Source organism: Vespula vulgaris, chromosome 7 (assembly GCF_905475345.1).
Source record: "Vespula vulgaris chromosome 7, iyVesVulg1.1, whole genome shotgun sequence".
NCBI classification, from domain to species: domain Eukaryota; kingdom Metazoa; phylum Arthropoda; class Insecta; order Hymenoptera; family Vespidae; genus Vespula; species Vespula vulgaris.
In genome coordinates this window covers 5,176,072-5,202,168 of record NC_066592.1, presented here as the reverse complement: position 1 = coordinate 5,202,168, position 26,097 = coordinate 5,176,072, and the positions used below count along the sequence as shown (strand labels likewise).

At 42.0% G+C, this 26,097-nt stretch overlaps 1 protein-coding gene across 8 annotated transcripts in view; it reads left to right on the top strand.

The window, feature by feature from the left end:
- The window catches only part of LOC127064924 (uncharacterized), a 52,336-nt gene that overhangs the window by 24,561 nt on the left and 1,678 nt on the right, over positions 1-26,097 (top strand). For 7 of the 8 annotated variants that reach the window (XR_007781872.1, XM_050996598.1, XM_050996596.1 and 4 more), the window contains 7 exons: positions 21,042-21,348; positions 22,049-23,000; positions 23,095-23,743; positions 23,815-23,986; positions 24,068-24,226; positions 24,320-25,608; positions 25,689-26,075. Coding sequence is in view for 7 of the 8 variants with exons in the window: in XM_050996598.1 (XP_050852555.1) it covers positions 21,097-21,348; positions 22,049-23,000; positions 23,095-23,743; positions 23,815-23,986; positions 24,068-24,226; positions 24,320-25,608; positions 25,689-26,075 (3,860 nt within the window). In the remaining variant the exon portion in view is untranslated. The remainder of the gene's footprint in view (positions 1-21,041; positions 21,349-22,048; positions 23,001-23,094; positions 23,744-23,814; positions 23,987-24,067; positions 24,227-24,319; positions 25,609-25,688; positions 26,076-26,097) is intronic. The other variant, XM_050996601.1, reaches the window with a different exon arrangement.

Genomic DNA, 26,097 nt, shown 5'->3' with positions numbered 1-26,097 from the left:
TCACGACGATAGGAATCGACCCACGCGCCTGATATAGCCGAAGAAACGAAGCGTCCGAATGAGAAGTGGCACGAATCCTTTCTATCATGCGTGCCTAAAATAATAAACAATGAATGCGAACCTATCCGTTATGCGGGAAATTCTTAATTAATGAAGAAGAAGAATAATAAGAAGAAGAAGGACGAGGAGGAGGAAGAGGAAAAGGAAAAGGGAACGTTCGAAGCTTATTAATATCTCTCGTCAATTTTCGACGAGTCGAGTCGCGAATAAAGTTAAAAACGTTTTCTTCCATATTTCGTTTTGTTTCACTTGGAAAGAAACCATTAGACTTTGAAATAGTTTACGAACGTGCGTGTACGTATGTATCTAACACACGTACGTACATATATAGATAGATACATACGTAGAATATATATACGTAGAGTTTTTCTCGAGGCGAGGCAACGTAATAGAAGGCGAACGTATATCGCAATAAAACGCAAGAACTCGCGGCAGTATGACGAGCTTTCATCGCGATACTACGAAGTCCACAGCGAGAAGGAACGAAGAAGAGTATCTCGTCCTTAAAGGATCGAGGAGAAGGAGAAGGAGGGAGGTATGCCAAGCATTTGGCCATAACAGAAGAGAGTTCGCGGTAGAACAGGCGGGACAATCAAACCCCGAGACAGGCCGCCGTTAACGGCCAAGCGATAGCAGGAATTCGCTCTTTCGAGCCGTGAGAATCTTTCGATGCACTTTTCCAGAGTTTCGAAGCGAGCCAATCTCGTTCGCTCTCCTTTTCGATTGTGTGTGTCTCTTTCTCTCTTTCTCTCTGTCTCTCTCTCCCTTTCCTTTTCCGAGAATAGAGATAGCAGATACTTACTTACGAACGAATAAACGAGTTTAAGCCAATAGCAATAAAAATAATAATAATAATAATAATAGTCAAATAATAAATTCTTTATGCCATTAGAAATATCTTGAAAACATCGAAGATTTCGATTCCCTTCAGTTTTCTTTGTTTTCTCTTTTACTCGTTACCAACGAAGATTTTTTTACTGCGTTGCCCGTTAAAACGGAACGGAAACATCATTTCCGAATATACTTAGTTATCTTGTCCGTCGACAATAGGATTGATCGTTCGAAAGAGAAAGACCGAGAGATCGTACTTTATCCGTGAGACTTTACGACTAGGATTGTTTCGTCTCGGAGAAATTTGTGTCATTGAAATATTCTTTCATTCGAGGTATCTCTTTGAAGACTTCAATATCTATATATACATATACATACATACATACATACATACATATGTATATACGCACACGCGCAAATCTATATATAGAATCTTTAGGATAATCGATCGATGGAAATTATTTATGAAAGGGCCTGTATAGGGCGGCCTTAGGTGCGAGCATTATGGCTTGTTTGCAGTGGCGCATACCTTTGCGGACCCAACTCGCATAAGCCGCGCAGTTCTTCGCGAGTGCCTCGTTTCTCTTCTCTCTCTTTCTTTTTCTCTCTCTCAATCTCTCTGTCTCTCTTTCTTTCGTTCTCTTTTCTTCTTCGGTACGTCCTTCTCACTCTCGCTAGAGAGTCGGATCGCACGTGAGCACGCGAGAGAGGAAAAGGAATATGCTGCGCGCCGGCTAGAAGGCATAGGATTCACGGGTGTTGCGCTCCCGGCTTTCATTATTTGTGAGTTAGCACAATACCTACGTGATTACGTACTTACAACGGTGTACCATCGTTACTCCCTCTCTCTTTCTCTTTCTTCCTTTTAGTTACTCGCCCGTTCATCGTTCAGACCGAAGTTTGCCATCTTCGGTGATAAAAGGACTTAACTGTACGCTCTCGTTTCGACCAAATACGAACCATATTATTTTTCATAATCCTCGAATCAAAAAAATATTAAGTGTTTAGTCTCTTTTTTTTCTTTCTCTCTTTCTTTCTTTCTTCTTCTTTTTTTCTTTTAATCCTTCGCACGTTCATCGTTCAGTGATAAAAGGGCCTAACTGTGCGCTCTCGTTTCGGTCAAATAAAAATTAAGTATACCTTTTTTTTTATCGCGGTCGAATGAAAAAATATTAAATTCTGATTTCTTCTTTTTTTTTGTTTCGTCTAATCGTTCGCTCGATCATCGTTTAAACGATTTATCATTTTTAGTGATAAAAGGATTTAACTGTTCGACCTCTTATTTCGAACGAGTACAAATCGTCAATTTTTGTATTGTTCTTGAATGAAAGACTATCAAGAGATTCGTATTTTATTCGTTATATTCGGAGTCGACACTTTCGAAGCAAATCAATCACTGCAAATTACGCGGGTATTACAGGTTTTAGGGGTCGGACATATATTTTTTTGCGACTGCAAAAATAAGACGGCGATGCGAGGTGACTCGTACGTACGATACTTACTAGTCGCAGGTGCGCGTGCGCGTATGCGCGTGTCTCGCGAAAGAAGAAACGATAAATCTCGTGGAGATAAATATCTTCTTGCTTCGGCGTGGCAGGGAGAGAAAGAAGAAGAAGAAGAAGAAGAAAAAAATTAGTAGTATTAGTATTAGTATTACTACTAGTAGTAGTAGTAGAAGAAGAAGAAGAAGAAGTGGATGTAATACGACGGAGGAAAGGGTAGATTCGATAAAAGAGAGGGATATTTGAAAAATCACTACGAATAGCGTAGCTACTCCGTGCGATCTCTTCTCTTCCGTGTAATAAATTCGCAGAACGGGACGTCTACGAAACGATCCGCGATTATCCTTTTCATAGTAAGCTTTCTTTCATTTTCCTTTTTCTCTCTTTACTTATCACTTTTCTTTTTTCTTTCTTTTTTTTTTCGAAAAATCTCCCTACTCTTCAAAAGAGCAAACAATCGATTCGAAGTATACCGAATCGTTTCATTCGATTTTCTTCGTTTTACCCCTCTCTCTCTCTCTCTCTTTTTCGAGAACACACATCGATTATACACCGCGAGAGGATCGAATCGTTTATGCGGCTCGCGTTCGCCGACCAAGTCATTATCATTTAACGTTGTTTCATCGACGCCATCGAGATCGGTACGAAGCGAAAAGGACTTTTTGTCGAGGTCGCACGCACGAGCTTTGTAAGAGTCGAGCTCGCGCTGTGTTGAAGGATCGCCTGGAGCGGGTAACTCGTTAATTTCTCGCTAAGCGGCGGCGTCTCCCGATGTAACCCCCACCGGTTGACAACGAGCACGGAATTCTTAATCGCGAGAAGACCTTTTCATGGTACATATATCATTATATTCGAACTCGATTATCCCACGTGTTGGTTATCGCTAAAGTTGATAATAGAGAAAGAGAAGAGAACTTCTCTCGCGGTTCGTTCCTGGCAATTATTCGATTACGATCTTCGATCCTCGATTGCGAACCGTTACCCTGTTCGCCGCCTCGCCGTCTCCGGAGTATCCTCTGCCGCATTTCTATCTCAACGACGTCGTCTAACTTTAACGACGACTACGATGTGCTCTTCTTTGTCACGGTGAAAACGTTGAGCGTCATTCTGACTTTCCAATCTCTCTGAAAAAGCGATCTAATTCGAGCGAATGTTAAACCATCGATCAAATCGTCTTTGATATCGAAACATTTATGGTATACACCTACTTTGCAAAACGTAAAACGGTCAAACATATTCTTTACGATAAGAACTTTACGATCGGGACTCGATTACCGACAACGTTTATCCAATCCCATATTAATCCCATAATATACCTAATGTTAAGAAATAAATCAAAAAATATATCTCGCGATGTAATAAGAATAATAATAATAAAAAGAAGAAGGACAACAACAATAGCGACAGTGACCGTAACCGCGACCGCTACAGCGACATTTTTTTCGAGATATACGAAACAGCTGTTCGATGTCTTATTGCTAGAGAGAGGTCGACGAATAGATAAATGAAAAAATAGATAGGAAAGAAATTTCGAGCGAGCTGCGAAGTAGAAACGGACGTTAGGTAGGACGGTGGATAGCATAAGTAGTAATAGAGTACGCATGCATGGTCCAGCTAACGAGTAATGCTGTGTTAGTAGATTTCATACGTGTATGTATCTCCAAGGTAAATACACGCACATGTACACACACACACACATGTATATATAGATAGATACATATGTAGGTACTACGTAGAGAGGTTCGCTCGAGAAACGAGCTAAAAGAAAAAGCACGATCGACCATCAACAGCCGCATCGGTGCACGGCCGGAGAATTGAAACGAACGAGTGGGTTCTCCGGTTACTAACTATATCCCTCTCCGATTCTCTTCATCCCTCCCTCCCTCTCTCCATTTCTCCCTCTTTCCCTTTATCGATCTCTCTCTCTCTCTCTCTCTCTGTTTCTTTCTGTCCCTCTCCCCCACATCGCAGCTTTCCTTCCGCATTCTGAAATTCCTCGAGCGCAGGCGATGATTTCTAATGGCGCTGGTGCACCCCGATCTTTTCCGTTTTTCTCTTCGCCCTCTCCTCGTTTCCTTTCTCTTTCTCCTCCTTTCTTTCTCCCCTCTCTCTTTCTCTCTCTCTCTCTCTCTCTCTCTCTCTCTCTCTCTCTCTCTCTCTCTCTTTCTTTCTTTCTAATACACGATCAGAGCGTTTACCGTAAAACATAGTAACTCCGATCGTTCGTCTACCTTTGCGAACACGATTCCAATTTATCTGTCCAGAGTAATCTTCATATTTCTAAAAGAAAAAAATTACACGTTATGGATCATAGTTGTGTGCGTACGCGCGCGTGTGTCTTCCTTTCTTTCTTTTTTTCTGAAACCTATGTAAAATCCCTATAGACTACGATTTACGTCTCTTTCTTTTCCGGAAAAGACTCGAGTTTCTTCGGCTTCCTTATTTGGATTTTCTTGGAAAAACGACGATAAAAGATCGCTGAAAGACTTTCGATGTATCTTTACGTTTAGGGTCAGGCAAGCTCTCGCGGCTTAGATCGAGGAGTAGAAAGGAGTTTGGAATCGGACTCTCTCGGTCGATTGAATTCTCCGCTTGGTTTGCGTCGCGCATGCGCAACACCTGCGCTCTCGAACAAGCGCATGAGAGAAGTTAATGGGTGCGCCGCGATGACGATCATGACCACGACCACGATGATGATGATGACGATGACGATGACGATGGCGATCATGATATTGATGATGATGGTGGTGGTGGTATTGACGACAACAACGACGACGATGACGACGATGATCATTGTGATTATGATTATGATGATGATGATGATGATAATGATGATGATGATGACGACGATGGAAAAGGAGGAGGAGGAGAACGTTTCTGTACTGCACGAACGCGGCTGACCCAGATGCCTCGCGAATAAAACTCATCTGGCAACACCCGTTCTTGACATCCTTGGGCCCGATAAGAGAGGACGAGAAAGACACCAAGGAGAGAATTTCTTAGCGATCTTTGCGCACTTCGAACGACTCTCGCAAATGACTCTTCTAGCTCTTCGTTCCTCGATAATATTATTTACTCTGAAGGAACGCGATAATACGATAAAATCGTTCGGGGAACTTGAAAATTTCTTTTTACCGAGCGTCCATCCTGAATCGTCGATCATTTCCGATTCGTTTAACATTTTTTCTCTTATTTTTTCTCTCTTTCTTTTTTTTTCTTTTTTCTTATTTTTTTTTTTATATATATATACAAAAATCGTGATCTTAAAAATTCGTTCTTAATTATAGATATGTACGTGTGTGCGTGTGTATCCTTAACATACATAATAAAAAATGGTTAGTTCTCGCGTGCGTGAATTCTTAATTACTAAGAAGAAGAAGAAGAAGAAGAAGAAGAAGAAGAAGAAGAAGAAGAAGAAGAAGAAGAAGAAGAAGTAGACGATGGGAGTTGTAAAAAAAGGAGGCGAGTCAAAGGGTTAAGGCCGGAACATTATCGCGGGTAAATGAAAAGGCTGAAAGGTCGCAACGAGTGAAACTCATCCCATGCCGTTTACCTACCGACATCCTTGGGCCCGATAAGGGGCACCGAAGAATTTCCTTCGAGTGCAAGGCCTGGAATTCGAAACGCGCACGTCTCGACCTACCAAGAGATAGGCCGCTTGTTTACCAAGAAAACGCAACCAGTGTGACTTTCCATGGTGACTTTTCGCTCGAAATTCAACCTTCTCTTCCTCCTCCTTGAATTTAATTGGGCTCGTTGCAGGGATTGAAAGTAAGTATACATAGGTATACTACTTGAAACGAAAGAGAGAAGGAGAAAGAGAAAGAAAGAGATAGACGTATTATTGAAAGAACGTATTATTGATCGAGATAAGATCGAAAAGGAATGAGAAAGAAATGTAGCGCAAAAATGAAAAATTTCGTCGAAGAGGTCGATCCCATAAAATCGACATTGAGCGTGTAATAAGAGCCTGCCGTCTTGCGAAAACTATCAGCGCACGTGACATCGTACTCGGTGGTACGTTCTCGATGATTTTACGGAAGCAATCGATTATCGGATGACAGCTTAACGATGGCGATCCCTCTTTCTCTACGATCGAACGCGCCTAACGTAATTATAATCCTTTCGCTTTTTCTTTTTTTTATTTATTGAATTTTTTATTATTTCATTTTTATTTTTTTCATTTTTTTATTATTATTATTATTATTATTTTTCTCTTATAATCACGTCTTTCGCTTCATCTTTTTACTCTATTCTTAACTCGAGGCGTAGATCATTGTGATCGCGTAACATTGACCTTGACTTTCGAAAGTCTCACGATCGTTCGTTCGTTCGTTTGGTTCGTACGTTCGGTTCGTTCGTTCGTGCGAGTCTCGTAAAAATCGTTGACACACTTTCTAGATCTTACCTACGGTCTATGACATTTATTATTACGATCGGCTATTATTATGAGACTTGCAATCTGCATTCGGGAAGTCCAACTTGGTCGAATGCCTGGGTATTATTCTCGTCGCGTCTAAGATGACCTCTGACCTCCCAGCAACTTCGACGATTATCATCGATAGATAAGGTCGAAGACCAAACGTTACTCTCCCTTCTAAAGAAAACGTACTTAGTCGATCGACGTTTTTAAAAGATCTTACGTATAATTTCTGTGTTATCGCTTATTTTATTTAAAGGTAAGCAAGAGTTACGCGTGTCGATCTTGATCCTTCTTGAATTATTCAGTTTCCGGTAGGTTTCTCTTCTTTGTATATATAAAAAAGAACAACACAGAAGAAAAAAAAAAAAACGCGGATCGAAACGATTCACCTCGATGTTAGAAACCGTGAAGAAGTGCGACTAGGATTTTTTCGGAAACTTCGTGAGAAACTATCTTTGAGATTTGTATCTTCGATGTTCTGTAACTTTCAAAAAAAGGACTATTAACAATATAATTAGATATACCATTTCTTTCGTCCCACCTATCGCTTTCTATGCAATTATTCATATGGATATCGCTACTTTCTCGGTCACAATCATGCTATCTATCACAATCGTACGACGTCAAAATCGATTAATAAGATCTTATGCGAGCCACTTCTTTTATAATTACATCGAATGCCTATCGATCCGATTAATGAAATATGGGTTCTTGATTTTGCAAAAAAAAAAAAATAGTAATTAAAAAAAAAATATACGTCGCGTTAAACGTAAACAAAAAATTATTGCGATCGATTTTGCATGCATCGTAAAGAAATTGATCTTTCTTAGGTCAATCAACCTTCGTCTTATGCTGGCGCTACTCTTAGATACTCGTGATAATCGTTACGTAAGCTGAATTATCCTTATCCTCTAAGCGCCGCGTCGTTTCTTTTGCTTTTCAAAAAACATCATCGACCGATTCGATACGCACCTGTCAAGTCGAACGAACTGAGAATAAAGCGTAGCGATCGTTGAGATCTAGCGGGACATAGTCGATCAGGAGTTCGAGGTCGAATAACGTTCTGTCAATTCGAACATTTCAACTCGTGTGAAAATTATCTGGTTGGATCTTTCGATCGATACTTTATCGATATCATTGTTTTCACTTTGTATACGCGTACATACATATATTTATACAGGCCTACAATATTTGTATACTTTGATCGAAAATAATTCGTTTTTAATTCTCCTCCTCTTTCTCATCTCTTATTAATGAGTCTCGTAACGAATCGTAAAAATGATTTTTATTCGAAGGTATCTTCGAACGCGACAGTGGTTTTGGGGTATCGCTAAGAATTCCACGGAACGATGCAACGAAACAAAAAGTAGTACGTGCGAGGAGCATATTTACGGGTATCATTAACCGTGTCTTAACACCTGCGACGCGGATCCACAGGTCCTAATGACTGTCATTATGTTCGCACGGTTCCTCCGGTGGCCGTGAAAGAAAAAGCGATGTCTTTATGGAAATTAAACGATGGAAAAGTTATAAAAGCACACGCTTACGAGTGATTAATATACATGGAACACGTTTTGTCTTTAAAGAGATTCGCCGATCTTACCTTCTTCGCGTAATTAAGAACTTCTTTTCGTTAAGTATACGCATACCAGGAATCTTTTTATTTTAAGGACGGTATATATTATACTCAAAGGGAAGAATACTCGCGAACGTTTACTTGCTTTTGAATTCTTTACTTTTCCTTTTGTTTTCTTTTTTTTCTGTTCGTTTAATAATAAGAGAACAAAACGAAGCAAAAGAAGAAGGAGAAAGAGGAGGAAGAGGAGCGAGCGAGTGAGTGAGTGAGTGAATGAGAAGGATCGTTTTCTCAGTATCAACTTCCATGTATCATTTTTCGTACGAATGGGACACGGAAGGTGGAAGTTTCATAGCCGTGACACGTTTCCGCGTTCGCGAGGCAGATGCGCGAGTCTTGCGGAGCTTCCAAGTCTCTCTGTAGTCTGTATTCTGTGTTAGTAAAAGAGGATGAGAGATGAAGAAGAAGGAGAAGAAGAGGAAGAGGAAGAGGGGAAGGCAGAAAGCGTATGGCCGAGGAAGCGAGCTAGCTGCTGGCTAGCTCGCTAGCTCGCTAGCTAGCTGGCTAGCTCTTGGTATCCCATTACGTGCATATGAGCATCGATGCGCTTATGCCAATGGCAGAGCGAGGGCCAATCCTGAACATACCGGCAACACACCAAGCACGATACATTTACCGATTTCTCATCGAGCCTTCGGAGAATCTACGTGCTCCTCCAGTCGATCCCTCCTTCCAGCATCCTCGTAGTCCGTGGACCGAGAACAACTCGCGGAGATTTCTAACGGCGTACGCCCGTCCTTATCGCCGTCGAGATAAAATCGTTTTATCCTTACCGATCTCTCGGGTTCATTAACCGAGCACTCGACGTCCATGTGAGCTAATCTTTATCCCATCGAATCTTTCGTATGCCGGCACAAAATCAGATTGATCGTTAGAAAGGGTTTCGTACTTGCTTCTTTTTTCTCTCTTTTTCTTTTCTTTTCTTTTCTTTTCTTTTCTTTTCTTTTCTTTCCTTTCTTTTCTTTCTTTACTGAACTGAATTTATTACGAACGCGTCTCGAATTTAGAATTGGGATCAGTCCGTTACGATACTTTTCTTACTGTTCTAGAGACGACAGTTCACTTTGCATCCTCTAGTTATCTATACGCGAGGTTCCGTACGCTTAAGAGAATCGACATGCCCATGGCACAGAACTGTTACGTTTCCGCGTTCACGGCCGAGTAGACTTGAGCGAAGCGAGCTGTCCCGTGAACGAGCTCATGGTATCCCATTACGTGCGTATGAACATCGTGTACTCCTCTTCGTCGATGTCGGTGCCAACGTATATTTTCTCTAGTGACTTTGAACTCTACTCTAAATCTAGAAAAATATAAAACTTCGTGAAACTGAAGACGGGACTCGAAAGGAGGCTTGGGAAAAGAGGAAGTCGATGTAGGTATACATTGGTAAAAGTGGGCATTGTCCTGCGCGAAAGTAAGGAAAGAAGGCTTTCAGACTCGGAAGCGGCGAGTTGAAGGATGTGCCCGTTATGATGATTATCGTGCGTCGGATGCGGTTAATACCGACGCTCCTACGCGCGTCTTCTCTACGAGAGCTGTCCACGTTGAACCGTTCTTTCCACGACCTCCATGCGGATTTTCTCATGCGCCTGCCACCATTTTTTCATACGTATACGCATATTACGCGCGGGAGCTTCAAATACTTGCTACATACGAAAGGAGAAGTCGATTGCCCCCTCCCCTCCTCCCAAAAAAGGAAAAATAGAAAAAGAAAGGGGAAAAGAATCTTCCCCTCAAAAAAAAAAAAAAAATATACAAAGAAAAAAGATCGCTCGAAGAGAGATCCAGTTCGATATTGGAATCTTAATTTTTGGCGGGTAAAGGAAATCAGCTTGGAACACAAACGTCGATGACACGTAGTTATATGCCGTCGATTGGCACGAGTCCATTCTCGGAAAGCGTTACACCTCGCCGTATTTGGTTCAAAAAGAAAGAAAGAGGAAGAATGAGAGACAGTGTGGGGGAAGGGATAAGTCGTATATTCGGTGCGTCGTGTCGACACGTATCGGTTCGACATACTCGTACGCGAACATATATATACATTCCATCGTACACACCCTTGGCTTTCGCGGCGAACGAATACGTGCCACGCAAGTCGCTTGGTTTTACAAGGTTTAGAGAGGAGAGGGAACGGGTATATCGGCTCACGATTCCCTTGTAAACGCGACCGAATCCTTGTGCTTCTCGAGCTCGAAAGTTCGTGCTCTATTGCAAATGCTATTTCCAAGTCAAACAATTGGAGAAATAAGCCAAGTCGAAAGTCCTTTAGGACTTTGTCGTTGGCCGTGAAGAAGAACGGTCCTCCTCCGGTAATTGTCGAGTTTCTCCCGTTTCTTTCGCATACGTTTCTTCGTAATTATCATCTCCCCTTTCTCCTCTTCCCCCTTCGCTTTGCTCAGGGTGCCCACCCATTGTTGTGGTAATTTCGCGATCGGTCGAAACAACAAGAGCTCTGCGTTTTCTCAGAGCAATTCAGATTACGACGACAGTTTTCTTATGTCTTTCTCTCCTCATTGTCATCAACTCTCGACGGTTCTTTATAATTTCCTTTCTTTCTTTTTATCTGCGTCCTTCTCCAATCGATTCGATTTTACGATACGAAGAAATTTCGAAAGTCTCGTAGTAGAACAAGTGTCTGGTTGGATCTTGACGAGATAGGAAGAAAGGTACAATGTCAATGGCCTTGGGCTTCTAGCCTCGCCTATGTTTGCCCGACACGTGTTAGCGTTAATTAGTGCCTTCCTACGTCTCTCATCTCTCTATCTCTATCTCTCTCTCTTTCTGTCTGTCTGTCTGTCTGTCTATCTATCTATCTATCTATCTATCCGTCTATCTTTCTCCCGCTTTTCGTTCTTGCTCTTCTTCTTCTTCTCCTCGAATCTACCTACCCTGTCTCTTTATTCTCGTGAAATCGATTTCTCCTACCGATCCCAACATGATAAGCTATTATTTCGTCGAGTGCGAAAGAGGAGAAAGCAGAAAGAAAAGGTAGATGCTCTCGAGGTTTGGTAAGTTTTGGAATTTATGCGCGTCGTTCTCCTTTTTTATGCAGATCCAATGGCTTGCAACGTTGTAGTTGTTGTCTTCGAAGTGCAGAGAACAGCCGGAGGGTTTGATTTTGACGGGGAAATAATCGGTCTGGCCGAAATTAAATGGTTCCGAGACCGCCAAAGGATCTGCTTGGATCTCGCGTCTCTCCCAAGTAGTGTCGATTAATTTCGCGTCTTTTTCTTTCTCTCTCCTTCTCCCTCTATCCTTCAACCTTTCTTTTTTAAACATCGAACCATCCTCGAAGCAGGGAAAGCAAGTAGCATTTTGCGATGGGCTCGTAAAACTCAGTGAAATTCGTCGTAAAATTCGACGATCATTCTCGTCGTCGTTGTCGTCGACGAGAATACCGATCTTTTTGTCAGGTTAATGGCATAAAATATTCATATAGGCTCGGCCTCAAATGACCCTACCCTTTCTACACTTACTTTTCGAAAGTTCCATTCGCATACGTCATATTAACGATCGGTCAATGATCGGCAAGTTTTTACACGGTGAAATCTCGCGAGAGAAAAGATTCCTTTTTCTTTTCTTTTTTTCTTTTTCTGTTTCTTCCTTCCTTTCTTTCTTTCTTTCTTTTCTTTCTCGAGATCGAATTCGAAGACACGTAAAATAAGTATATTATCACGTTTTTGTCATCGGAACTTTAGATATTTTCTAATTTATTTCGCGAGATGTTGAAAAATAGGATGATAATTTATTCGTATATATAGAATGCTTATATTATGCGTACCTACCGCTCGAATGTGCGATCATCAAAGCTATAAATCATTTATTACGTGGATAGAAGTTAGAACGTGTGCGTTTCATTAAAGTGAGTGCTCAGGTGCGGCGAGCGCATACGCGTGAAAGATATATGAAACGCAATTACAAAAGTAGGTAGTTACTCGTGCGGTAATACCTACCGATTGTATTTATCCACAAGAAGGGAGTTCGAGTGCTTAAGTTACGACGGTGTTACAATGGAATTTGCACGGTTGCATTCCGCGGAAATTAATAATAAGCCTCGGGTATATACCGTTCTAATCTCTCAGCATCCGCTCGGAGCTATGCATAAACATATAAAACCTATGTTTCTCTTTCTTTCTCTTTTTCTCTTCTTCATCTTCTCGTCTAACTCTCTCAAGTATTATAATTAAAACGAGAGGACGATTTTATGCGAGGAATGCAATGTAAATAGCGGTAACGCGATAAATCCTTGGGCGTGATAGGCTACTTTATCAGAATAATTTAAGAACGAACGATGTAATCCGTTTCCCATCTTTCAGTCGTTTTCGAATTTCCCGCCAATTATATCGAGAAGGAGGCTGAAGTATTTATAAGTAGAAATACGTCTAATAATATAGGAATACGTATAAAAATACATACAGAAATACGCACAGTAATTACAAGCAACCTTCTCGACTATATTACATGTCGAACTTCGAGATCCAACAAAAAAAAAATGAATAAGTAAAACAAAATAAAATAAGAGTAAAAAATATACCAGTAATAAAATCATATCAGTAATAATAATATGTAATAAAAAAAAAATTAATGCGAATGACTCGAAAGCAACGAAGCAAGGAACTCGAATTTCGTCGAATTCTACTGAACACTTCCGCGACTTTCTACGTCGCGACGTCCGTATCGATGGAATGCGTCCGTACACAAGGTATCCACCTACTTTCGATCAAGATGGCGGTAGGGGGGAGGGTAGCGATGGTAGTAGTGGTAATGGTAAAACGATTTCGGGAGCTACTCTCCGACGAATTTCGGTCATTGAACGAACGATTCGTCTGTACGGTGAATCGAGAAACGCACACAGACACACGCACGAGGGGACGGTTCCACTCTCACCGATCTTTCCCCACCTCCCACCCCCGATCTCGTCGATTCTCGAAGAAGAACTTTCTTTTTCGCACGAGGTCCGCGACCTGGATCTTGACGTACCACCGTCTCTTTCCTTCTCATTGGCCCCCTTTTTTCTTCCTTCTTTTTTCTCCCTCCACTCTTTCATCTTAACGTTTCTCTCCTTCGTCGATTATCGATTTTCACCTGCTCTCCCTTCATTTTCTTACCTATACCCTTCTTCTTTTCTTCTCTCTTTCTCTCTTTCTCTCTTTCTCTCTTTCTTCCATTCTTTCTTTTTTTCTTTAATATTAAGATCTACGAAATTCGTCAATTTGATTACAAATTTCATGCTTCGCATTTACCAATACGATTACTCAATATCATTTTTTCTATCGATTCGTTGACTATGATTAATGCAACGATATGAACGAAAAATATTGTCAGAGAAAAGAAATTGCATTTTAATTTACTGGCAATCAATAAAGACAGATATAAAATCAATGTTCGTAAATCTTTTTCTCGTAAGTTGGGAATGATAAAAAAATAAATAAATAAATAAAAAGAAAAAGAATTCTATATTCGATGAAGAAAATGCAAAGTGATAAAGAGATAAAGAGAAAGAAAGAAAAAAAAGAGAGAAAGAGAGAGAGAAAGAGAGAAAACACGCAGGTGCATCTAAGTTACGTGGCGTAGTGACTGGTATCTACGCGTGCTACGAAGAGATACAAGATTTCTAGATAGTTTACACACGATTCAGGATCGACCGGGCGCTGCACTCTCGACGTCTCGAACTTGTGGTCGTTTTTCTACGTGTATGAGTATCCACGCGCGTACTTTTGTGTGTGTGTGGGTGTATGTATTTGTATATGTATATGCGCGTGTTGGTACGAGCGCGTGACAGATCGGGCGACGAGATTCTTTCTCGAGTCGTAAACAATACCGCAAAGGAGAGATCTTCTCAGAAGATCCGTACTCCGGAGGAAGAGGAGGTACAAGAGAGGAGGAAACTTGACGTGACTCCTCTTGCGAGAGCTCGATTTATATTTCTTTTGCTCGAGAAAGATGAACGGAGATTAAAATTACGCCAACTGCACGAATGACTGCACACTTTTGCTTTTTTTCTATTCCTATTTTTTTCTCTCTCTCTTTCTCCTTCTTTTTTATACAAATGTTCTCTTGGAATTTTTAATTTCGTGCTTTCTGATTGGGGAAAGCTCCGAAAGTAGATGTCACGAAAATTTGCAACGATCGAAATAGTCTTTGATTAACGATAAAAAAAAATAAATAAATAAATAAATAAAGGAAAAGAAACGTAATTTGTTCACGATTGAGGGATAATTTGTAAATCGCATTAAAATATTGTAATGCGAGTATGTCTTTTAGTATTCATCTTTTTACGGATAGAAATAAAAAACGAGTCGTGTCGTAACGTCGTTAAAGACACAATATGCGAGTGACACCGTGCGTAATCCATCATCATTACTTTTTCCATAGCTTCTCGTCACGTCTTATTTCCGACGTTAGAAGCATGCAAAACATTCACCCGGCACACGCTCGACTCTCTCATAAGAATTTAATCGAGACACGAGTACAAGAAACGAATCGATCGAGTCGACTCTCTATATTATCGTGGTGGGATTGTCAATGAGCCGAGAAAAGAGATTTGCATTTATTTCCAGATGCCTATTCGAGTATACTATACTATACCAGTGAATGAGAATTAAAGATCGATTATCGCCTCGATACTTGGAATTCCTTTTTATTGCACACCTGTGCTTTACGCCGAAGACAAACCCGTGCATATAAGAAATACGAAGTATGCATGCGAGTCAACGAGCTCGAGTTATCACCCGATTGTATTCAATTTCTGTTTAACACACACATACCAAGTTAGTTCTTACCTAGGGGCTTTCGCGAGGACGTGAAAAATAACGTTTACGTTCGACTATGTTATTCCTTCGCATTTACATATTTTCGTTTTTAGACGTGAACAAAAAAGAAAAAGAAGAAAAATAGAATGAAGAATAAGAAAGAAAATAAGAAAACTTGAGAGAAACGGTGAGCTTATATTGACATAGCATATATATTTTTTTTAGACAAATAGGAGTGCGCAAGTAAGAGGAATCGTATCACGATTTTCGATTTTTCGAGATAGATCATCGTTTATTCTTTCGGCTTTTTTTTTCTTTTTTTAACAGAACGATGCGACTCGAGATTTCCTTCGTGACTTTCGAAAAGCAATCGGAAACGTGTAAATTAACCGTGTATACTAAATCATGCCGTTGTATTTGTAATTAGCATTTCATCCTGAGAGATAAGAAAGTCATAGACCCAAAGTTGGAGAGGTTCTCTCTTTCATCTTTGACTTTCCCTTCTTCGAATTTACGTAACTCAGCTTCCTCTCAGCGTCGATAAATGACGAACGAAAGCATAAAGGAGTACAATCGTATTCATAAGAGTCGTACCAACCACGTCAAATACTCGTTTGCATCTACTCGAGCGACGCATTAACGCTTTGAAGAAGCCATATAACATTACCTCTCTCGATAACACCATTCTTACTCATATATATACATACATATCCATATACGTAGGATTTTCTTTATTTCCTAACCGTGACATACAAATCGTATGATCGTAGCACACCACTGTGCACACCACTACAATTAGCATAACCATCGGCTCATAGTTAAAGCGAATGTCTCAATACTTGCTATACGCCTAATAGTTTCATTTATTTATTTGTCCATTTGTGCAACCGAATGTTAGTTGGAACATTGATTTTTTTTCAATCATTTGGAATGCAACGAAATATACGTAACGATTTCTATACGCATTGGCAATTGGCAAGAAATCTGTTCTTTAAACCTATTAGCGATCCTATGTCTATACTAACTCGACATCACATTTCGTTCAAGCGATTCTAACTCGGCATAGGAATTTCTACTTACTTGTAAACGGTGTCAGGTATTCAAAGAATATTTTCTCTATGATTTTACGATTGTAATATAATTGCGATAGAGATCAGATAATTACGATCAGTAGACTTTTCTAAATGGACTTGTCGATACCGATCGAAAGTAACCGACTCGAAAGGTTTATATACAACTTTTATTCGATATATTCATCATAATCAATGATTTTCCATTAATATAACATAAAGATGAAAAAGACAAACTTTGAATAGAGGAACTAAAAGTTCATATCGAACTCGACTCCGTCACGAACGGTCGCACACGACAAACACGAGTTAAATGATTAATTATATTATGGCACGCAGGCCGGAGGGCGAAGCGGAGCGAGGAATATACGCGAGAGTATCCGTTGCGGATTACGTAGCACGATCACGAATCGCGGACACGTACGAATGCAGGATGCCTCTCGATGCATCCTGCGTACGAGCCATTGCACTCTCTCGGCCCGCAAGAACGACCGTTGTATCCTACTACGCGACTAATCTATCGAGCTTCCATCTCTCTCTTTCTCTCTTCTTGACTGAATTGCCTTCTAGCTATGATTTAGCTCGATCGAACGTTCCTATGTTTTCTTCTAATCCTCCTTGGTTTGCCATTACCGCTTGACTTCTCTTTGTTGAATCAGGAATCTTAAATTCTAAGATATAACAAATAATGATATGAAAAATGTATATCGTCGTCGCATAGTTGCATCTTCTTCATTATTTTTATTTCCTTAGGAATTTCATTGAACGAGGAAGATGGAGTTAATAAAAAATCGCATAGTTGTTAGCCTGTTCGCTCGAGTGTGATCGTGCGTGAGTGATCGCGAAAGATTCTAAGTAGGTATATACGTCCGCTATGTCAAGAAGACGACAACGACAACGACAACGACGACGACGACGACGAAGACGACGACAGATGGTCCGGTGTTACGATTCCTGACTAATTAAACCGCTTCCAGTAGGCGCGATGGCGGTGACGATGGCGATCGCGACGGTTCTCTTTAATGAGGAAAAGTGGTACTCGATATACCTATACCGATTCAGTAGCCACGCGCGATGTATCGCTTCTCTCTTTTCTCGTCTATACCCATCCTGGAAGACTCTATCTACCTCTCTCTCTCTCTCTCTCTCATTCTTGCTTCCTCCTCTTACTCCTCAGACTTCAGCTATCCCAAGAAGGAAAGCATCGGAGAGGGAACGGCATCCGAAGGATCTCAGCGTCAATTAAGCAAGAGTTGCGAGACAGGCTTAGACATATACTTGGCACAATCTGCATTTACCACGTCGAGAGTTAGAAGAGCGGTTACGTTGCTCGTGCTACGAAATATGGGAGTCCTTGAGAATCTTCTTCTTCTTCGGCCTATTTCGGACTGATGGATCGGTTCATAAGATTCTTTCTTATAAAATTCTCTGAAACTATTTTCCGAGTTTCAATCAACTCAAATATATATATATATATATATATATATATATATATATATATATATATGTGGATGACTCAAAGCCAAGATATCTCTCTTTCTCTCTCTTTTTCTCTCTTTGGAATCAAGTCGATAGTGCGTAGGACGTATTGCCCTGCAAAGAGAAAAATCTAGTCCGTTACGCGTTAAAACTACTTCCGGTATTATTCGTCATCTTGCGGGAGGAGGAGGAGAAGGAGGAGGAGGAGGAGGAGCAAAGGAGAAGGGCAGAGGAGAATCGAGATGATAGAAGAGAAAGAAGGGAAGAACGGGAGGAAGAGGATCTTGAGCTCACAGCTGAGCGGGTCTTTACACTGCATCGGATTACCTTCCTGGATTCATTCACTTCGGAGTCACCTCACATCCGCGGCGGTGCAATGACGTGCCGTACAGTCGGTAGAGAAATTTCATTTCTATTATTACCTTATGGATATCGAATATCCACGAGGCCACACCTCCTATACCAGTTTATCGCACGCGATCGTTAAGGTGCCTTAAGCTAGGATGATACGAAGTTTAAGATCAGCTCTTTCAGAGAAGATATTCAAACATCGACGTGATTAGTATTCTTTTCCAAAGAAACCAAAGTTTCTCGAAGACGAGTTTGAAATGATTCTTGACGTTCTTCTAGCATAGGCAACCCTGTCGAGGGTTGTTATTCGACACGAGTATGTTATCCATGGTTCATCATACTAAGCTTTCTACGATATCACGGTCCTTCCTGTGCCTCCAGGCAGAAGAGCTCCGTAATTCCAGCTTACGTTCTCGCGTGGCGGAATGTCTCCCGGCGAGATATTCCACCGCGAGGAAGAGGAAGAAGAGAACGATGAAAAGGGGGTTGGAGGTGGAGAAGAAGAAGAAGGAGAAGGAGGAGGAATGGGAGACTTCGGCTTCTTACCTGAGAGATCCGCCAAAGGCCGATAGGGAGACGGAACGTGCAGGAAGAAGATGGAGATACCTTCCGGGAAATTGGATTGGTATTTCGTTCTTTACGATCGTCCGCGGAAGCGGCAGGAGGTGATGATTAGAGTACCTCTAAAATTCATCGATTCGATCGATAGAAGTTTTCGTTTGCGAGCATTTAACAGTTTAGGTAACTTTCGAGTTATATAACTTTCTGTTCTCCCAACGAAGATAAGAGAGATCTGTCTGGGTCGAAGTCGACGATACAAAAGAGCGTGGGCGTAGAAAAGAGGTATCATCGAAGATGGCGCCAAGCTGTAAAAACGAGAGCATAATGCGTATTTTTATTCGAGTCGAGTTTCTCGCTCGATCTAGCTGGATCGTCCTGAAGCTGGAGGACGAAGGATCTTTCTTCCTCCTCCTCCTCCTCCTCTTCTTCTTCTTCTTCTTTCTCTTCTTCCGTCGTAGGTTCGATGACTCTCCAGGGTGATCATCGCAAACGGCGAACGTCCATCCTGCTCCTTCTTCTCTTCTCCTACATCTTCTTCTTCCTCTTCTTCTTCTTCTCCATCTCCATCTCCTTCTTCTTCTTCTTCTTCTTCTCGTTTCCCCATCCCACGCCCGAGTTATCATAACCACTGCCGTCCGTCACGCATCACTCGGCACTTTGTGCCTGCGAGTCCTCGCGCCGCTCGTCACCGGGTAAACGTCCTTTATTTCGTTATTTCTCTTCTGAAAACAGCAGCTATCTTAACTCCACGATACAGGAAGAGAATTTTCTTTCTTCCTTTAGCCATGGTGGAATCCAACGTGCTTTCGAAGTTTTCGAAGGCTTCGATCGAAAGGAGATATTTATAGGGTGGTCGAGTCGAAAAAAAGTCTGCCATTCTATCTCGACGGGTATCCGTTAGCTCCGTCACGTTCTCGGCTACCACGCTATGGGAACGAAGCTGGAGAAAGAGAAAGAGAAGAAGAGAGAGAGAGAGAGAGAGAGAGTATCATCTGAAAAATCGAGAATACATTCCCAGCACGGACGCCCACGCGATCAAAGTCGCCTCTTAACCGATCTACACCAATGAGAATCGAAGTATTCGATCGTAACCGACAGAGGCGTGAACCCCGGCTGGTTTTCAGATCGGACTTGTCTCCTGGAGAAACTGTGAGAAATCTCCCCTCGGCGTCTCTCCGTCTTTTCTTCTACTACAAGATCGATCAATCTCTCGTCTCCGCTATCTCTCTGGCGGTAGTGTCACGCGTGCGGAAGTGAAACGTTCCTTTGCCGAGCGCCGAGGAATCTGATCCTGAAGGGACGAACGGTTGGAGGAAGGACGGAAGAAAGAAAGAAAGAGACGAGGCTACTCTAGTAACGAGCTTAGCGTATAAAGTTACCTCGTGATTCCGACCATAAGACGACTATTTTCTACAATGACACTTCGATAAAACTACCTACGTGGATAACGTAAATACATACCTATATACATAGATGCATAGATACGAGCGAACGTACATTACGTTGCGTTTGAATTTAATTCCTCTGTCAAAAAAGTAACTCGTGGAAAATGAGTCATGCTTCTTCATATACAAGAAAGATGCCGTTTAGCTAGCGACTATCGTTTTTGAATATTTCTATAATCCAACAGGTTCCTGAGAATACGCCGACACGCGACATAATTTGCTCCAACGCATCCTATCCTTGAATAACGATCTTGCTCGGTAATTCTCCATGGATCAAGATCAAGATGGAACCTGTTTGTGTCATTATTTAACGCGTCTGCCTCGATACCGCTCGAATCTAGCGATATGTCAAAGAGAAATCCAGTTTTCCCCTATAGCCAAAGGTTTCATTAAGAAGCGGCAACATTTCCTCGGATTTTTCTTCGGCACTTTGCGATATGCTGTTAGTCACTGGCTAGCGGTACTACCGGTCGCGATCGACGGGTCGCGTGTGCAGGTTGGGCAGGTGCATCGGTACCGGTGAATGGAAGAGATTACTTTGGAGAGAAGACTCATCTCGATCGGTTCTCTCTCTCTCTCTCTCTCTCTCTCTCTCTCTGTTTCTCTTTATCTATCTATCTATCTATCTATCTATCTGTCTATCTATTTATCTATCTATCTCTTTTCGCTCGGTCGACGTAAAGTCCAACGTAAAGTTAAGTCGCTTCTAACTGTAAGATAACCGACCGACCGGTCCGGATTGCGTAGACAACGTGAGCTCTTTCCTGTCTCATTTTTTTTTCTTCTCACACCGGACGTGCTCTTTCACCTTTCGCGACTATCTTCAATGAACTTTACTACATAGAGATTCGAGCTCTCGTACAACCGTAAAACGTCGTTTGATCTTGGATCTTGGTTTATCGGAGAATCTTTCGAAACTTCCCTGTTGCAGATGGAAGATGGATAACGAATGATATTCATCGTCAGAAAGACGACTAGTCCGGAAGATGGGTAACAACGGTAGTTCCCATCAACAGTGTCCCTCGAACGGGCTATCTCAAGATATGGCACGAGGATGGACTCAAACCTTCCCTCGGGAACTATCGAGACACCATTCGCAGCCACCTGGCCATAAGGTCCTCCCAGAGCCACCCAATCAAAGGCTCCGTGCCACCAATAATGGTAGTATTATTCACAACGGCGGGACCATAAGTGGACGCAGACCTTCGGCACAGACATTGCCACACGATCTTAATAAGGTAACCAACTGTGCTTACGTCTGTGTGTTTGAGTGTGCATCTTTCTCTCTCTCTCTCTCTCTCTCTCTCTTTCTTCTTTAAGACGTTCTCAAAGATTCACTATAGTCTTTAAATCTTTTACCACGGCTAAGAAGGAACTTAAATTAGCTATAAAAGAATGATTGATCTTGAAAGACGTCGTATAATTTTAAACGTTTTGTCTACGAGCATTTCCAAGGCTTCGACCTTGAAGTATCCCGGTGTGACCTTAATAAGGCAAAAGCTGACCGATTCATTTCTCCGAATCATACGAGTACCGTGACCGTAAAAAGAGATGTTGTCCTTTTTTTTTCGATACTTGGTCGTGAACTACATACTACAAAAATGCTAATATCCCTTCGTCGTTTTCGTATCTTTTCAAAGATATGGGATTCGGAGAAGGTTGGCGACGAGCCAGGCGTTACATCGATAACCCGGTTAAGCGTTCGTTTTAGAAAGCCTTTTTTTACCGGAAACACTCGGAATGTATTACGTGACCTTCGGTGTACCCCGTTATTTCATTATTATACAAAGTCTCGTTAAGTTTTCTATAAATTTGCCTTGTTACGTGAAAGTTGAGCCAAACGAATACTCCTTCTCGTTCGTTGTAATACGGATTCAATTAGAAGTTTTCGTTCAATAGCTCGTATGTGATAATGTCTCACAAGTATTGTTATTTTAGCAAGGAGTCTTTCGTAGCAGAAGCACATCGGCATCGAACATCGGTGTGTCTAGATCACGGAAGTCCGATCATCATTGTTGTCATTATCAAAGCGATTCTCATTGCATGGATAATGAAATGCAGGAACTGAAAAGATTTGGTAGCGAGCCAGACCTGAGGTATTCGCCAACGGAACGCTGCAGTACGACTAGTAGACAACACCACGGTCTAGAACGTCGTCATTGTACAGGTTATTATCCTGAAAGGGATTCCAGAGAACGGGAGAGTCGATACAAAGGCAAGAAAAAGTACAAAGCACCGGCACCACCTGGCAATGCAATGGCTGACGGTTCGTCACCTGATTCTTACAAGTGGGAGCTTGGTCAGGATAGCCGTTGTAGGCACGAGGAAGAAGTCCAGCCGCCACCCAGAAGGTCACGGCTTTTTAAGACTAGAGCGGAAACGAAGAGGGCACAGATCAACTGGATGTCCAACTCGTCCACGCAATCCCACCTGGAACGTAACGAGGCAGCCCACGAGAACGAAAGAAGGTGGAGGAACGAGCGTTCCTCCATTAGCGAGAATAAGAGGCCATCCTGGCGGGAACAGGATCAACAACAGCAGCCACAACAGTCGCAGTCGCAGCAACAGCAACAACAGCAGCAGCAGGATCGATGGTGCAGGGACGAGTTGAGACGTTCGAAAAGATTCGACGGCAAAAACACGCTTCAAAGGAGTATGAGCAGTCCCGAGTTTCAGGCGGAACTGATGCAGGTAGCTAGGAAAGTGAGGAATAAGTTGAACTGTGGCAGAAAATCGGCTAGTCCCCTTGATCCCTCTAACGTTGCGTCCTTAGAACGTAAGAACGTGGAACTTTCGAAGAGCACGAAAGAAAAGTCAATCAGCGAGGAACATAAAAAGACGGAAAAGAGAAATTCCAAGACGACGACCGTCGAGGAACGAACTGTCGAAGGTATCGTCGAGTTATCTCTCTGTCCTTATTTCTAAGTGAAATTTATATTCTTTTTCTAGAGGATCGTTGAGAATGTTAATTTTCATCCTTTCAGATAGAATCGTTTCGCGCATGAACGAGGATAGGAGGCTTATAGTCGAGAGGTGTAGCAGAGTGGAAAACAAGACGACCTCGTACGAGGAACGTAGGAACGATGTGGGAAGGAACAAGGATGGCTCGAAGGAACGAGAGGATAATGCTGTAGTTAATAAGAAGAGAAACATTGAGAGAACTTCGACGAATTTCGAAGACGAAGCTACGAATCAAGGCAGAAAGCCATTGAAGGAGAGGCTCGATACGCTTGGACATTCCATCGAAGATAGATTCTCGGACAAGCAAAGAAGAGACTTGGAAGATTATCAGAGATCAAACGATCTATCGAAAAATCGAAAGTTTGAGGATATCGTCGATATTGGAAGAAGCAGATCGGAAAGTCCGATAAGACATCGCGGTAGAGATAAGTTCGATGCTCGAGGACAAGGATCTGGTAGGGAAAGTACACCGGAACCGCAGGAACATAAAGGAAGGGACAAAGAAAACTCAGATCCCAAGTGGTGTAAAAGAGAGACAAAAACGAATGACACTAAGAACATTGAAAAGAGATGGTCGGATGGTGAGACGTTGATAGAGAAGAAGGATGCAAACGCCAAAGATAAACTCACGAAAATTTCAGAAACGAAGGAACCAGTCGAAAACTGGCACATGTAAGAGTACTGCTTCGAACCTTTTTCATTTTCTAACGTGTCAAATGTAACATAGAAATTTCTCTTTACAGATTACCGCGTACGGAAAAGTCAACGCCAAAGACCTTCTATTTTGGCATGGATGAGGCCTTATCCAAAGAATCACGAAATAGCGTAGACCAACAAATGCACCACATCCAGTCGAGATTGCAGGTTAGAGAAATCAACAGATCGAACGAATACATCATGGACGACGGCGACGAAGTAAGTTCTAACGTCAAGCGCCAACGAAGATCGACGAATTAAACGATCGTACGATTCGATAACGATAAATTGTTATTTCAGATAAAAAGCGGACCAGAGGATATATCGTTGAAACTTCGACCTACGCTACCGAAGAAACAATTAGAAATACCAAGATTTTCTCCCTCGGCAGCATGGAGATTATTATCCGCGTTGGAAGCACCTGGACCAACGATGAGTACAGCTAGCGAAGAGATTCCCGTTAGTGAACGTAGAACAAATTTATATGAAAAAGAAAAAAACCGATCAAACTGTAAACTATAATATATATGTATATATATATATATATCGTAGGTCATGTTTGAAGAAAGGATCGAACGTTTATCGAGGCCACCTCCGCCATTGATAGCTTTGGGACCTCGAAGTTCGCACGACAAATCAGGGGATTCAGGTATTTCGGGAGATGCCGGAGCTGCTAACGACGATTCTCTAGACGTTAGCACGACCAACAGAATAAAGACACCGGCAACGAGACCCACGTGGACTCCTCAGCAAGATCTGGGCGAAGAATCGAGCAGCGATGCTGGCGTAGATTCTCCACCTCCGATTCCAGCACCGTTAAAATTTACACCGAAAGCTCACGTCTTTTCTCTTTCCTTGCCACGTGACGACAACAGGATGTACCTTTATAATCCCGAAGCGAAGGGTAAGGAAGGATCAGCGTTCAATTCGTTGCAAAAACTAAAAAGATCGATGTCAGGAGCATTCGGACTCGGTCCGTTGGATCTCGAAAGGAAACGTGCCGGCGACGTGCTCGATGACAATTGGCTATTGTCCAGTAGTGCACCTACCTCCTTGCAACTCAATCAAATTACGGACGTGACTCGATCTTCGCCTTCTGGATGGAAACAAGGCTTTGACGATGAGGACGTTGATGGCGACGACGACGACGACGACGATCAAGAAGATTCCGAAGATAGAAACGACTTCCCTGTAATCATGAAACCTCCGTCTTTTTCTTATTTAGCTTCCGGTGGTCATGTCATGTATTTACCAGAAGCCAATGGTACGGTGGTGTACCAACCACAGAGTTTGAATTACAAGAACAACGGTCCTCTGAAGAAACAAAATTTTGTTAATTCCGTATCGAAGTATAGAAAGAATGTCGTGGACGATCTACAAAGATCTTCTACCATCGAGGAAAAATCGCAAAAGTCAAAAAACTTGAGATCCTTCGGGGAAAGGTCTTCCTTCGCAGAGAGAGGTATTAATTCGCATAATAGATTTTCGAACTTTTCAAAGTCCTGCGAAAATATATCCGAGATGAAACAGAGAAGCACATCGCCTACCGTCGAGCAATCACAGAACGCGCAAGACAATAAAGAATCGTCTTCTGAAATCAAAGCGCCAACTAAACATAGTTCGAAAGGTAAACGATTTACGTTTCAATCAACCGTTAGGCAAATCGAAAGACGTAGGTTGGCTGAGAAATTATCTCGCGAGGCTGAAGCCAAAGAACGTCAGAGGAAAGGAGAGCTCGAAGCTATGAGGAAAGTCGAGGAAGAGTTTCAACGGAAACGGGCAAGAGAGAAAGCGAATATTAGACAACAGCTTCGATTGTATAATATGGATGAACATCTCAGGTAGAGATTTTATTGCGTAAAATTTATACATATGTACCGGTTTGACATTTGATTTTAATTTCAAACGCTTTGATCGGCAGTAGTTTGCCTTCTGCATGGGATACGTCGCAATTGTCTCGAGCTGATCCCGATGGTGCACCGTCATCGTCAGCCTCGTCACCAACATCTGCTCCGCTTGGTACCCTAACGGCGAATCGTAAGAATAGCGTTAGCAGCGACGAGCATCATAGAAAAAGAGGCGCTAGTTCTGAATCGAAACAACAACAGCAAAGAGAGTACAAAGATTATCGACCGAAATACTACGCTTGGACGCCGGAAAGTTCATCTCATTTAGAGTATAAACAGACCACTGTACATCCAAAAGTCATTTGCGATATTCCAAAGAGTTCGGCGGTCTTTGTCGATGCAAATGTCCACGGTGGCAAAGCTACGAATCTAAATTCGACGCCTAGATCCGATAATTACAGGTAACAGGTGTTGACATGATTG